At 55.4% G+C, this 15,000-nt stretch overlaps 1 protein-coding gene across 1 annotated transcript in view; it reads right to left on the reverse strand.

The window, feature by feature from the left end:
- Nucleotides 1-15,000, reverse strand: part of PTSG_12761 (serine/threonine protein kinase) — a gene marked incomplete at its 5' end in the record, with an annotated part of 19,776 nt that overhangs the window by 3,804 nt on the left and 972 nt on the right. Inside the window, 33 exons of the mRNA XM_004990329.1 lie at nucleotides 97-256; nucleotides 495-606; nucleotides 866-964; nucleotides 1,126-1,258; nucleotides 1,486-1,558; nucleotides 1,810-2,371; nucleotides 2,680-2,771; nucleotides 2,980-3,047; nucleotides 3,289-3,352; nucleotides 3,588-3,643; nucleotides 3,909-4,180; nucleotides 4,423-4,494; nucleotides 4,729-4,844; nucleotides 5,022-5,078; nucleotides 5,256-5,350; nucleotides 5,813-6,111; nucleotides 6,410-6,933; nucleotides 7,093-7,150; nucleotides 7,362-7,603; nucleotides 7,931-8,267; nucleotides 8,532-8,622; nucleotides 8,875-9,076; nucleotides 9,317-9,660; nucleotides 9,931-10,778; nucleotides 11,092-11,613; nucleotides 11,848-11,909; nucleotides 12,134-12,751; nucleotides 12,963-13,044; nucleotides 13,187-13,254; nucleotides 13,556-13,938; nucleotides 14,160-14,258; nucleotides 14,442-14,634; nucleotides 14,894-15,000. The exon at nucleotides 14,894-15,000 is cut by the window's right edge and continues 18 nt beyond it. Coding sequence (XP_004990386.1) covers nucleotides 97-256; nucleotides 495-606; nucleotides 866-964; nucleotides 1,126-1,258; nucleotides 1,486-1,558; nucleotides 1,810-2,371; nucleotides 2,680-2,771; nucleotides 2,980-3,047; nucleotides 3,289-3,352; nucleotides 3,588-3,643; nucleotides 3,909-4,180; nucleotides 4,423-4,494; nucleotides 4,729-4,844; nucleotides 5,022-5,078; nucleotides 5,256-5,350; nucleotides 5,813-6,111; nucleotides 6,410-6,933; nucleotides 7,093-7,150; nucleotides 7,362-7,603; nucleotides 7,931-8,267; nucleotides 8,532-8,622; nucleotides 8,875-9,076; nucleotides 9,317-9,660; nucleotides 9,931-10,778; nucleotides 11,092-11,613; nucleotides 11,848-11,909; nucleotides 12,134-12,751; nucleotides 12,963-13,044; nucleotides 13,187-13,254; nucleotides 13,556-13,938; nucleotides 14,160-14,258; nucleotides 14,442-14,634; nucleotides 14,894-15,000 — 7,110 coding nt within the window. The remainder of the gene's footprint in view (nucleotides 1-96; nucleotides 257-494; nucleotides 607-865; nucleotides 965-1,125; nucleotides 1,259-1,485; nucleotides 1,559-1,809; nucleotides 2,372-2,679; nucleotides 2,772-2,979; nucleotides 3,048-3,288; nucleotides 3,353-3,587; nucleotides 3,644-3,908; nucleotides 4,181-4,422; nucleotides 4,495-4,728; nucleotides 4,845-5,021; nucleotides 5,079-5,255; nucleotides 5,351-5,812; nucleotides 6,112-6,409; nucleotides 6,934-7,092; nucleotides 7,151-7,361; nucleotides 7,604-7,930; nucleotides 8,268-8,531; nucleotides 8,623-8,874; nucleotides 9,077-9,316; nucleotides 9,661-9,930; nucleotides 10,779-11,091; nucleotides 11,614-11,847; nucleotides 11,910-12,133; nucleotides 12,752-12,962; nucleotides 13,045-13,186; nucleotides 13,255-13,555; nucleotides 13,939-14,159; nucleotides 14,259-14,441; nucleotides 14,635-14,893) is intronic.

Here is a 15,000-nt window from a genome sequence, read left to right on the forward strand (position 1 = left end):
ACACAACACACGCACACACACACGCACACACACACACACACACGCACACACACAGACGAGCGTGTGGTTGTGCAGACCTGGTTGTCCAGCAAGAACCTGCAGCTGCGGTGCTTTCATCGTGGTGGGAATATTGAGAACGGTCGTGTACACGTGCGGTAGAATCCGGCGCGCGTCCTTGATGGGCATGTTGCTTGCCAACGCGTCCTTCAGCACAAAGCGGGCAGGGGTCGTGTTGAAGCACTCCTCAACGCGCAAGCTGTCACAGTCACACAAATGCATGCCAATGTCAAGCAAGGATGAGTACGTGCGCAACACTCCTCGGGCAAACGTCGCAAAGACACACACACACACACACATACAGAGAGTCTCTCTCTATTTCTTTCTTCCCCCCTCCCCACACCCATGCCTCCGCCCACGCACGCATGCACACGCATGCATTGGCACTGGCTCTCCACCACGACGACCACCTCTCATTCCAGCGTCTCCACACCCACCTTGCCCACAGGTCGGTGTCGTTGGCGAGGAAAACGGGGCCATCGCATGACACCATCTCCAAATCTGCGGTTGTTGGCACAGGCAAGCGCTTCCGCAGCATGTCTCGCACACCTGACAAAATGTGATGCCATGTGTGCGTGTGCGTGTGCGTGAATGTGAGTGCATGCGTGCGGGCATGCAATCACGTCAGACATCAGGGGACAAGAAGAAGATACCAGCAAAGATCAGCAGAGGCATGCATGACTTGACTGAGTGCTGTGTCTACGGGTAATGTGTGTGTGTGCCTGCTTGTGAATGTGCTTGCTTGCTTGTCATTGCGTGTGTGTTGTTGTTGTCGACGCACGCTTGCCGCGACCAGTAGAAGACCTACCTTTTGCTTCCTGCGACAATGCTTGGCGTCCAACAGCGCTGTCATCTCCGTCGTGCTGCTCTTCCTCTTCCTCATTCTTATCTTCGTCAAAGCGAAGACCTGAAGAAAGCCGAGGCGTGAGTATTGAGTGCCTGAGCTGAACATCTAACGGCAAGGAACAACAACGCTTGTGCGACATACAAAGCCACACACGCACACGCTCACACACAGACACATGCGCACCCACAGGACCACACCATTCACTCCCACATGTTACTCACCAGCTGGTACCATGTATGCGATGTTGGTGAGGACGCGCAAGAGGCTGTATGTGCACAAGCGCTTCAGGCCCTCGTCGCGCGCCTTCCTCGCTTCCTCCTGTCTCTGGTGCAGCACGCCAGCCGCCGTCACATACTGCCCAACGAAAAGACGCAGCACAGACAGGGCACAGACGCGTAAGGGGGGGGCAGAACATAAAGTGAGCCACCCAGCCATCCACAGAACTGACAACGTGAGACGGGCACACCTCGAAGCACCTGCCTCAACACATCACACCACACCAAATGTATCACCACACCACACCACACATCGCACGACACCATGTATCACATCACAACACCGCAACACGGCGTGTGCGTCACCTCTTCCAACGTGGGCCGCACAGGAACGCCTAGCTGCTGCAGGACCTGCGGCATTGTGCGGCTCGGGAGATGGCTGTAAAAAGATGCGAGGCGACGGGAGCAGGAACACATGTGCTTCAACATTAGCAAACAGAACAGCAGTAATGAGAAACAGGACACGGTACGAAACAGCGTGCCCAATGCAAAAACGCACATATGGGCACGTACACACAGACACACGTACACACAGACACACACACACTCACACACTCACACACGTACACACACACACACACAACACAACACAACACATGCCACAGCACAAAACAATACCATTGCACGCACTCTGTGAGGACGACTTTGTCCAAAACGTCTCTGAAGAGAATGCGCGCGCTCTCTCGTGGTGTTGGTGCACTATGGCGCTGAGACGGCCACACCTTCTTCGTGTGACTTGGCTCCTCCCACACACACGAGGACAGCGGCACGGGCTGCATCTTGATGGCCGTCGTGACACCGCTCGTGGCGGTGCTGCTCTTGCTGGCAGCATGCTCCTTCCTGTTTGTGCTGCTGTTGCTCTTCGTTTTGGGCTCCGTGCCACCGTGCATTGGAATGAGCAAGCACGTCGTAGACGTGTCGGTTGTGGACAGCGATTGCACAAAGGCGGCATCCGCGTCCACAAACGCCAGCGCCGCCAGGACCACATCCGCTGTGATGCGTTTGCCTGCAAGCACAGCACTCTTGGGCGATTCAGCAGCATCAGCAGCATCAGCAGTGATGGTGGTGGTGATGGCGCGCCAGGCGTCTTGTGATGTCGGTGCATCGCGAATACCAATGCGCTTGAGGTGCGCGCGTGCATCGGCGGAGGGGCGGATGTCGCCCCACGCCACGCGCCGGAACAGCGGCTTCACTGCACGATGGCCATTGAAGAAGGTGGGGGGGGGGGAGCAGGGAGTGAAATCATTGAGGGAGTGGGCATTGGGTGTTGTGGGGAGGGTTGTACGTGTGTGCGTTGTGGGTGGAAAGACCTGGCGTGGGCACAGGCGCAGGTGTGCTCAAGGGATGCAAAGCCCACAACAACATTCCCAATTGCGCCTTCCTTCCCTCCTCTCCACACACATGCACACACACACATCCACAGATACACATCTGTACACACACAAGCGCACACACACACACACACACACACACACACACATCCACAGACCATGGCCGCACCTGGGGATGTGGGTGGAAGAGACACAAACACGTCCTTCGGAGTACAGAGCTCGCCGTCAGTCGTGAGCACCCAACAATGCTCAGCCAGCGTCCTGTCATCAGAATTTCAAGGAAAGAGCAAACCAGGCAACAGGCAGTGATTGTGGTTGCGTGAGCGAAAGCGAGAGGAAAGGCGTGTTGACGTGTTCGTGTGTGTAAGCAAGTGTAAGGATGAGTGAGAGAAGTCTCACAAAGGCACAGATGAATGCTGGCATTGCCTCTCAACACAAACGCGAGACAATGAGCAATCAGTAGTCTTACGTGAAGAGTGACGACGGTGTTGTGGTTGGCAACCACTCGTCTCCGACCTGGACTTCCTTGCGCATCAGCTATTCACCAAGCAGTCGTGTCGGCAACAATGGTGAGCATGGATCCAGGCAACGTGTGCATGTGTGTGCGTGTGTGCGCGAGAGAGAGCGTGTGTTTCTGTGTGCGATGGTACCTGAACATGTTTTGTGCATGTGTGTGTGTGTGCATGTGTGTATGCATGTGCATGTGCGTTTGTGTGTATGTACATGTGCGTATGTGTGGAGGCGTGCGCAGGGATGGCGGTTGTGTTGTGAGCACCACCTTGGCGACGGCAGCAAGGTGGTTGCCAAGAAGATCCGCACAGAACAAGCGCCTCTGGTCATCACTGTCAAGCATGCATGTTCATATTCGCAGCATGGACGCGGAACGCGCGCGCATGAGCCAACAGCAGCAGCAAAATCATCAGCAAGAGATGCATGCACACAAGCAGGAGGTCACACACATGCTCAAGCACACAAACAAACAAACAAACAAACAAACAAACAAACAAACAAACAAACAAACAAACAAACAAACAAACAAACAAACAAGCACACGAACAAGCACACAAACAAATGCACCTCATGTGCGGCAGCGCTTCAGCAAGGAGTGGACAACAAACATCGCGCACCAGCACCTGAATAAGGTGGGGAGCGATGTAACGCATGGTGCAAAGGTTAGACGGTCGAATCGAAGAAAGATGCAACGTGCAGCACTTACTGGTAGGTGGCGAAGTGTCCAATGCACACAAGCGCAAACGTGTATTCACGCGCATACAAACACACACAAGCACACGAACACACACAAGCACACAAGTACACACACAAGCACACACACAAGCACACACACAAGCACATAAGCACACACACACACGCACACACGCACACATATAACTGTCCTACATGTTCAGAGTGCACGTCTTTGGCATCTCTGCCACTCTCGAGAGTGAAGGCACTGGACGGCTCCGGCGATGTGTACACATCCACAGGCACAAACTCGGTGGCACCGAGCAGCTTGAAGAAAGCATGCAGGCGTGTTTTGAGGTCGCCTGCTGGCGTTGTGTCGGCAGCGGCCGCGCGGTGAAAATACTGCGGGGAGATGCAGGGGAGGTCGAGCACGTGGTCGCACATGAAGTCATCCGTCAGGTACTCAAACACCTTCGACGGCCCGCCATCTGATTCATGCAGGCAACCGAATGATGCGAATTGTGGGTGTATGTGCGAGAGAGCGTGTGCAAGGGTCAGAGCGTGTAAGCGCAAGGATGCTTGTGCGTGTAATCGTGCGTGTGTGTGTGTCTATGTGTGTGTGTGTGTGTGTGTGCGTGAATCCACTATGTGGATACTTGTGTCGTGTTGCAGCGTGTGAGTACCTCAACAACCACAACTCCAACACAATGCATGAGCACAGGAGCAGCACCTGCGCGGAACGGGATGTGCAGCGATGAGAACGGCGGCTTGACCCGCTGCATGGAGGACTTGAGCAGCGTTGCTGCGTGGTGTCGGTGTTGTTCGGCAAACGAATGCGTGAGTGCCACATGATGGTTGAAGCAGATGAGAGCCATATGCTGCATGCATAGAGCGCGCACAAAGAGGCACACAAGCAACCACACATACAAAGGTGCACACCCACAAATTCACAACACACAGGCATGATAATTACGCATACACATGCAGAGGCAGAAACAGCAAGAGGCACGGAACAAATGTTGCGTCCCATCTTCACCTTTAGCGAGTGCAGCTGACTGCTTTTCGATGGGGATTTGGTGCTCGTGTCCAAATGCAACACAGAACACGGTCATGTCGACCAAGTCATCATCCCGCAACCGCTGCGGCGATGACCTGTGCAGTTGTGTGCAAGTGCGTGCGGGTGTGTGTGTGTGTGTGTGTGTGTGTGTGTGTGTGTGTGTGTGTGTGTGTGTGTGTGTGTGTGTGTGTGTGTGTGTGCGCGTGTGCGTGTAAGTGTGCGCGCGGATGGGAGAGGTGCCGTGTCAGTGTGCAACAAGCAGGGGTACGTACTGCGGGTCGACGAGGAGGCGGTACACTTTATCGTGCAGGAATGAGTCGCGAGCGCCCCTGCACGCACACACGTAACGTCATGGTGTGGAAGAGAGATTATGTGTCATGACGACGTGTAAAAGTACAAACATACACAGCCACACACATACACACACACACACAATATGCACGTCACATGTGCAACTCCACGTGTAAGCAGCATAGGCACGGCATTTTTCAAAATGCACAACGTACGGTTTGAGGCCATGGGATCTGAGAAGGCTGATGGCGCCTGCTTTGTTCTCGCTTTGCAATGCAGCGAGGAACGACGGAAGCACGATGCGATGATGCTGCGAAGTACACAGCATCAAACATGGAGGTGAGGTGACGGAAACGGGGCGAACAGGAATGCACGCAGCCGCAACACGACAACATGCAGGTACGAGAAACACAAGCCTGAACGACAACCACCGCCCGCACAAACATACACACACAAAAAAAACCATAAAACAAACCCGCACATACACAATTCGAACAAGCAAACAAACAAGCAAGTATACAAACAAGCGAGTAAACAAGCAAGCAAACAAACAAACAAACAGGCAAAGTATACAAACAAGCAAGTATACAAACAAACAAGCAAGCAAGCAAACAAACAAACAAGCAAGCAAACAAACAAACAAGCAAGTATACAACCAACCAAACAAACAACCAAACAAACAAACAACCAACCAAACAAACAAACAAACAAAACAAACAAACAAACAAACAAACGAACAAACAAATTGCACGTTCAACCGAGCCTATCTGACCTTCAAGAAGGGAAAGTCGTGTGCGATGGCGGTGTCCATCTCGTACATGTCGCCCCCCTGGAAGGACGCGTGGCCGCCACCAAGCAGCGGCACAAACTTGGTGCAGTTGAGGCGCTGCGTGTGCTTGAGCGACAGATGCGCACGCGTCTCATCAATGCGATTGAGGATCCATGCAAGCATCTTTGGTGACAACGGCTGCACACCGCCACTGCCGCCGTCTGCCGCTGCCTCCTTTGTGCTTCTGTGGTAGTGGGAATACAGCAGATCCACAAGCAGATCGCCACCAAGCACCTGCACCCCTGTTGTATTGCAGGAGGTTGTGGTGGTGGTTGGGTTCACCAAGTTTGGTGTCAGGAGCCAGGAGGCGTACACAATACAGCACACACACACACACACACACACACACACACACACACACACACACACACACACACACACACACAAACAAGTGCAAATGGCACATCAGTGGAGACGCGCGTCTCGACAGCAATTGTACATGCTGAACACGAGAGTGCAAACAAACGGAACACAATACAAGCACAAACCCCAACCAACATCAACAGAGCGCAACTGGCACACGAGGCAGGCGGTGCGTACCAAGGGCGCGTGCGAGCATGGGGTCGATGTGCAGTGAATCGTGCACAAACGCGAGCCTGTGCCGGTCGTGTTTGCGCAGCAGCCGAACAAACTCCTCCTTCATCTCCGCTGAGAGCGGCGGGTTTGATGGCGGCAGCACCGCGTGCTCCGGCCGCACAAACGTGCGCTCCGTGGTGGGCAGCAAGCGCACGTGTCTCAGCGCCTTGCACACCTCCTGCGGGGTGTGGCGGAACACGTCGCGCGTGTCGCCCGGCTTGGGCAGGGAGGCGATGGTGAGCTGCAGCAGATTGCGTGCCTGCATGCACGCCGTGAGCTGCTCGTCTTCATCGGACGTCGCCGATTCGTCGTCGTCATCATAGTCTTCATCGTCGTCGGCATCACTGTTGTCATCATGATCGTCGTACATGCTGCTCTCCTCATCCTCGTCGTTGACCGGTTCGTCAAAGTACTTGGTGCACAGGGACAGGACGTGTTCGCATAGGCTTTTGAACGCCGCAGGCACCTGCTTCAGCAGCCACTGGTTCCTGTGGGCGAGGGGAAGAGCAAAGGCACAAGGGGGGGGGGGAACGACATACTGTGAGGAGTGTGTGTGTGTGTGTTGTACTTCCATGACATCGTGCAAAACTTGCTTGAGCACGCAGTACGCCCTAATCACATAAACACACATACACACATACACACACCATGCAGAGCCTTCGTGGATGGCGTTCCTGCTGGACGTCAGCATCCAGTCCGCTTGTACTGATAAAGACACAGCAGTACATACAGCGGCGGTGTAAGAGGACAAACAAACTCCTTGAAAGGTGCATAAATGGTGTCATGCACGCCACTCACTTGCACATCACCATCCACACACACACACACACACACACACACACACACACACACACACACACACACACACACACACACACACACACACACATTGCACATACATGCACACTCAACCGACCGATGAGCTTGAAGCGGTAGTCCGAGACGGGGAGGAATGCAAACACATCGTAGCTCTGCAGGCGCTCCTCCTGCTTGTATCGCCGCAGTGGCAGCGCAATCACCATCTCCGTGGCCGTCACCCCCTGCCGCAGCGTCGGGTCTGGGGCGAGGTCGAGCTTACGTGTCAGCCAGTACGTGCGGTCACTGTCGGCGGTGATTTGCACGACACCCTTGGTGTTGCGGGGTGTGCGCTGCAGGGACCTTGATGCGGAGGGGAAGAGAGGGAAGGGGACAAAATGATTGGCGAAAGAGTGATGTACACTGTGAATTTACGCACGCATGCACTTACACGCACGCACTTACACGCACGCACACACGCACACGCACACACATTGTGCGCACACACACATTGTGCGCACACGCACACAGATACGCACACACACACACACACAATTACACATACAATGCAACACACACACAAGTACACACACGCACACACACACACACAAATACACATACAATGCAACACACACACACACACACAAGTACACACACACACACAAGTTAGAGATTTGTACATGTTTCCACCTCTTCTCGTTGAGGACGGTGTCCTGGAAGTCGAGCCGCTTGAGTTTGTGCAGAAACAGCAGCAGCGACGGGTCCAGCTTCTCCTTCAAGTCGTTCCTAAACTCTCGCGTCACCGCCACTCTGCCACCGCTGCCACTGTTGGTGCCGCTGTTGGTGTCTGGCTCGTCAAAGGGCAGCACAATCACGGTCTCGCGTGCGCGCCAGTTTGGCGGCGGCGCAATGGCGTGCGGCAGCACATACCCGAGCGGGTTGTTCTTCACGTCAAACCCAAAGTGGAAGTTGTTGGAGTGGATTTGCGGGCAGTGTGTCACCTTGAACACGCTCTTGAAGCCAATCCCTGTGTGTGTGTGTGTGTGTGTGTGTGTGTGTGTGTGTGTGTGTGTGTGTGTGTGTGTGTGTGTGTGTGTGTGTGTGTGTGTGTGTGTGTGGCGCGTGCGTGTGTGTGTGTGCATGAGCGTTTGTGGTGGTTGTGTGTTTTCAGTCGCAATGAAAACAGGTAAACAACACATGGTGCTCACAATTTGCTGTTATCAAGCAAACAGGAGAGCAACCACGCATGCAGGCCACCGTGCATGCAAGCAACGATGCATCATCGCGTCACCTTTGTGGCCAATGAACCGCGCCTCGCTCGCCGATTTCGTGCTGTTGCCGATGGAGCACAGCGCACGCACATTCTTCTCGCTAAATCCAACCTGCGTGCATTGTGGCGCAGCAGCAGAAGGGAGAGAGAGAGAGAGTGTGTGTGTGTGTGTGTGTGTTGGGGGGCAGGTTGACGGTGGTGGCAGTGAAGGTCGACTTGTGCAAGCTGATGTTGGGCTTGTAAACTATATAGATGTGTATCAGATGTGTATCAGGCACACAGAGAGAAACACACACACACACACACACACGCACGCACGCGCACGCACACACACAGACAGACAGACACACACACACAGACAAACCTCATTGTTGCGGAGCTCAAAGCGGTCATTGGCGATGGTGATGGAGAGGGCGGGGACGTTGGTGAGATACGTGTTGTCGTCTGCGTTCTGCACGAGCTCCATGACGAAGTGGGTAGTGGATGCGTAGAGGTCGCTGGCGAGCTTCTCCACGGACTGCTGCACGAGATGGCGCAGCTGCTGCACGGCCCGCTTCTTCTCCTCGCTGCAGATGCAAGAGCCAAAGGTTTTTGTTTGGGGGGGGGGGGCGAATGAGACATGGGAAAATGAGGTTGCAGGAAGGGAAGGGGCAAACAGACACGCAAGGGCAGCAGTGTTCCGGCAATCAGCAGTGACGATAACAACGATCAGAGCGTTCGTGCATTTCACGAAAAGCATATTGCACAACCACCAAACTACCATCAACCACACCACCACACACGCCCATCATGTGTCCAATGCGCACGTCATGCCGTCGTCAAGGCCTTCGCCGTGGTCGGCGCGAATCGCCCTGAGCACAGCGTTGCACTCGTCCTCAGGCATCTCGCGTGCAAGCACAGCATCGTGCACATCCTCCTCATTACCAATAACACCACCAGTGCCATTGGTGGTGGTGGCGGTGGCGGTGGTGACAGAGTTGCCAGTAGTGCCATCGCCATCCTGCCCCAGAAGTGTGGTGCCAGACACTGTTGGTGGCAGTGCACTGGAGGGTGTGCGGGATGCAAGTGCATCGGCAGAGGGCGCGGCGTTGCTGCCGATGCGGCTGAGGGGCGCAGACGATTGCACACGCGAGGCAGCCTGATCAGTGGCCTGAGTGAAAGGAAGTGAGGTGAGGGAAGGGTGACAGGTGTGAGGCTGTAATGTCGTGTGTTCGTGGTGGTGGGATGAGGCACATGTTGAATGCGTTCGAGAAGGCAACGGAAAGAAATGCACACACAGACAGGGACACACACACACACACACACACACACACACACACACACACACACACAGACACAGACACAGACACACACAGACACACACACATACACACAGACACAGACACACACACACACACACAGACACACAGACAAACAGCACCTGCAGTGCAGCGTTGTTCCAGTCTCTGATGCGAGCAGGGCGGCCCATCTGGCGGAGGAGGAGGCGGTGGAATGGCGTCGCGGCCGCATGCAGCAGTTTCGTATGCATCTCCGGTACAACACCGCGTGCGCCTTCAACGAGCACGTCGTAGCCAACGGGAGACAGCAGCGGTGGCGGCAGGTGGGACAGCACGGCCAGCACGTGCTCGCATATCCACGTCGCGTCTTGGCGCGACCACGCCCGTCTCAGCTGCTGCTTGAGCAGATCCGCACCAATGGCGCCACTGCTCTGCAACACGTGTACGGTGAGCGCCGCAGCAACGTCGACGGGCCGTGACTCCGGGTGAAACGCCGCGTGCACGGCCACAAACGGCACCTTCCACACCACGCCGTGCTCCACTTCCACGTACACGTGCTGTTGGCTCGCACTCAGCACGCCGTCGCCATCAAGGACGCTGTCAGCGGCGCTGGTGATGGCGCCGAGCTGTTGCGTGAGGGAGCCGAACGCGCGCGCAATGAACACGGAAAGCGAGCCGTGCTGGTGCTGGAAGACGCGACGCCAGCCGACGGCGGTGGCGATGTCACACATGCAAGGTGCCGCCTCGACCATGGCCATTGCGTCCTGCATCGTCGTGTCAAGCACGCCGCCCGCATCAGCGCCATCGTCACTGCTACTGCTGGTGGTGTTGTCGCTGGCAGCTGCTTCACCGTTGATGTCCCCGGCGCTGTCGGTGCCACCGTGAGCGGCCGTGTGGGCAAAGGCAGCGAGTGGCAGGATGGACAGTGGGGCCTTATCCAGGTCAAGCGTGTGCAGGCGGTCGAGGAAGCTGGACACCCACTTGTGGATCTCTGCGGTGGCGGGCATGAAGGAGGACGTCGGGAGGAAGGAAGAGGAGGAGTGACACGGTGTCAGGGAGACGTGATGGAGGGAGGAACAGGGGACAATGGGCAAGGAACAGTGAGAAGCCAATTGGAACGGGCTATGTACACAGCAGTGGATAAATGGTAGAGTATAGCTCACTCACACAACGCAACATGTCACAGCGCACACGCACACACACACACACACACACACACACACACACACACACACACACACGCACACACACACACATACACACAGTTTCAGATGATACGCTCCGTATGGCATACGCAAACCAACCGTGTGCTGCGTTGGATCCGGTGCAGAAATGGGCGCGCACGAGGCGTGCTGCGGTCGCTTTGGCGTCACTGCTGTTGTCTGTGACCACGCCGAGGTCGTAGAGGGAGCGGAGGAAGGCGTGGACGCTGCTCTTGTCAACACCGCCACTACCGCCGCCAATTCGTAGGGCAGCGGCAGCGGCATCTGTGTCCTCGCCAGGAACAACAGCGTCGCCAGCAGCGCCGTCAACACCAAAGCGGAATGCAACGCCAAAGTCGGCAAAGACGTCCGCAATCTCCTGCGCGGCGCTCTCGAGTACACGCAATGCGGTGGCGGTGGTGAGGGCGGTGAGGTCGCCCCCGTGCTGCTGCGTCGTGGCGGTGAGAGCCGTGGTGATGGCGGAGAACAGGAACGCCACATCTGCATCGCGCATGGATTTCTCGCGCGCCTGTGCGTGAACGGCCGCTTGGAGGTTTGGAATCAACGCGGAGAGCAGCTGGTCTTCTCCAGGGAGGCGAATTGTCTGTGTGGAGGCCGAAACCGCTACGGAGCACACGAACATTACATGGCGGCAGGGAAATGCGTGTGAGTGTGCGTGCGTGTGCGTTTGTCCGTGTGCGTACATTCGTGCTTGCGCAAGCGTGTGTGTTTGTCTATGCGTGCATGTATGCATGTCTGACCACATGTGTACACGTGTTTCGTGTTCAAGTTTGCGCGCACACAACGTCACCATTCACGAACATAACGGCTACAAAATGGACTACTGTCCAAACCAACCGTCCGATGTTTTAGTGCAGTGCCGCAGCATCTTCAACACGGGCGCTTTCATGTGCGGGCGCCTGTGCAAGCACGAGCGGAGATTGAGGTCGTTTGCGATTGCCAGACGCAAGCATGCGTGTGTACATGTGTACATACATGTACACACACACACACACAAGCATGTACATATACCCGAACACACACACACACGCACACACGCACGCATGAACATAAACGCAAACACACACAAACGCATGTATACACACACAAACGCATGTTCACAACACATGCACGCGCCACTCACAGGTTGGTGGCAATGTCTACTGCACTTGTGCCGACATCAGCGATGCAGCCGACATCAAACTGGTGCACCAGCCCGTCCTCCACCGCCGCCAGCGCCCCGAGGATCGTCGTGTCCACGGCAACGCGCTCGGCGATGGCGGTGATGGCGCCAACCTGCAACTTTTTCTTCATGCTACCGGGAACCAGCAGTGCAGGGCGCTTGCGCTTGCCTTTGTCCTTTGACTTGGCTTTGCTCTTCTTGCCGGGCTTGCTGCTCACAGCGTTGCCGTGTGTCTCTTCATCATCGTCCACTTCACCAGCATCACGCGTGTCGCTGTCGCCGCTTTCGCCGTCACGATTGCCCGCGGTGTCGTCGTCATCGTCACCACCATCGTCGTCATCATCGCCCGCATCGCCCTCAATCATGTTCTTCTTCCTGAGAGCGGCAGTGATCTCTGCGACCGTTCTCCCTTCCAGCAGCTGGAGCGTCACCCACGTGAGCGATGCCGTGTAATCTCCAATCGCCTCCGCCACCGTCGGCACCGTCGCGTCCATCTTGTCCTCGGACACGGCGCCTTTGTTCGTCACCGGCAGACACAGCAGTGCCATCGCCGCGTTGGCGCGGAACCCAGGATCCCGCCTGAATCGTGTGTGGTTATGTGTTGTGTGTGATGTATGTGTTGTGTGATGTACGTGTGAAAGTGGAAGCGTACACATGAAAATATTTGCCACGTGTGTGTATGTTTGCGTGTGTGTTTGCACATGTGGGAAGTTGAGGGAGTGCAAGCAAACAGGAGCCACATAACCATGCAACTTCAGTATGACGCATCAGGTTCATGTTCAATACGTACACGAGCAGCTTTGTCACGGAGCTGAACACACGAAGAGCCTTGAGTGGCTGGTACTTGTAGTGTGAACGCCCAGGCACTTGGTCTGAACGTGTAATCATGATGACGAAAATTGAGAAGACAGTGAGTGCACGTGACCTGGAGCATGCGCTCACACACACACACACACACACACAACACACACACACACACACACACACACACACACACACACAAGCACAATGGACCTGCGATGCGGTGGAAGCGGTTGCTGATGGTGTTGTGTTGGAGGGCATCTGTCCAGCGACGAATTCCGCTGTACATGTGCAAAAGAGGCAAGTGCAGGAAACGTGCACACATGTGATCAGGAGAAGGGGGAGCGCGTGGTTAAGTTGCGCGATGTTGATGGGTGCGAGGAATGAGTTGCGACCGAAAGAGATGGAGAGCTAAGCTAGCAAAGACCAGAACAAACAAATCAAAGATTGCTCATACCTAAAAATAACAGCATTCACACACACACACACACACACACACACACACACACACACACACACACACACACACACACACACACACACACACACACGAAGCACAGTTGAACGCACAGTTGAACGCACCGCATCCTGTTCCACAGCACGCGGCAGAAGGTGTTTGCGTGGATCTTGACCCCCAAGTGATGGATGTCGCGAATGGGACGGAGCTCTCGCGGCACTTCAGGCTTCTCTTTCTTCTTCATTTTTGCTTTGCGCCCACGCCGCCGTGCCCCCTCCTCCTCCTCCTCCTCATCATCTTCATCATCATCGTCATCGTCATCGTCATCATCATCATCATCTTCATCGTCGTCGGGTTGGCTGTCACTCTGTTCGCTGTCAGTGGTGAACCAGGAGCCATCGCTGTCGCTGTCGCTGTCCATGAATTCCGGCAGTCCCGCCGCCTTGCGCAGTCCGCGCCGGCGTTTGTTTTCCTCCTGCATCAGCTTCTCCAACGCATCCTCCGCAATCTGTAGGCGGGGATTTCGTGGTGCGTGTGTGTGTGTGTGTGTGTGTGTGTGTGTGTGTGTGTGTGTGTGTGTGTGTGTGTGTGTGTGTGTGTGTGTGTGTGTGTGTGTGTACAGAATGAGCCTGAGTGCTTCCGCACTGAGAACATCATGATCATCAAGATACCCACCACTCTCTCACCCCACCAACCAACCGACCGACCAACCAACAGACGTGTACACACCTCTTGCACGTCGGCGTTTGTGGGCTTGTTGTCGCTTGAAAACGTGGCGGCGTTCTGTGTCAGCTGCTTCAAGACGCGCTGATACGTGAACTTGGGCATCTGCAGGGCGTGTTGGGGGGGGGGGGAGGGAGGGGAGGGGAGGGTATGTGGACTGAGGGTATTCCTTTGACAATCTCGATGCACGCGGATGACGGCCCAGGAACACGAAACACAACACAAGCTTCGAGCACACACACACACACATACACACACACGCGCGCATACACATACACACACACACACCTCGACATCCGGTGGAACAGCAAAGATGCTGCGCACAATGTGGAGGTCTTGGAAGCGACAGAGGCCCGTGATGTCCTCAAAGGCGGGCAGCGGCTCCGTGTCGTTCTTCCGTCGCGTCAGAAACATGACCACGTGCCGCTCCAGCTCGTGCACCGTCACCACGACCAGGTACTCCGACAGCATGTAGATGAGGCTGGGAATTGAACACAGTGCACAGCCGTAAGTTGGAATGTGGGATGGACAGTTGGCAGGGAGGCAAACCACATCGAACGAATGAACAGCACCGTGTTGAACCGTCACTTTCTCGGGAACAAACAAGCAAACAAACACTCACAGAGGCCACGCTTGCAACCACACACACACACACACACACACACACACACACACACACACACACACACACACACACACAAAGACGATGCTCTCACAAGAACACACAAACACGTGCGCACCTGCAAATGGTCTTGTAGCGGTCAAACAAGTTGCGCAGGAGGCCTTCGAATTTCGGGTGGTAGGTGCTCAGCTGCTTTATGTTCCGCTTCAGCTCAGGCAAGTCAGG

This window comes from Salpingoeca rosetta (assembly GCF_000188695.1).
Source record: "Salpingoeca rosetta unplaced genomic scaffold supercont1.24, whole genome shotgun sequence".
Taxonomy (NCBI): Eukaryota; class Choanoflagellata; order Craspedida; family Salpingoecidae; genus Salpingoeca; species Salpingoeca rosetta.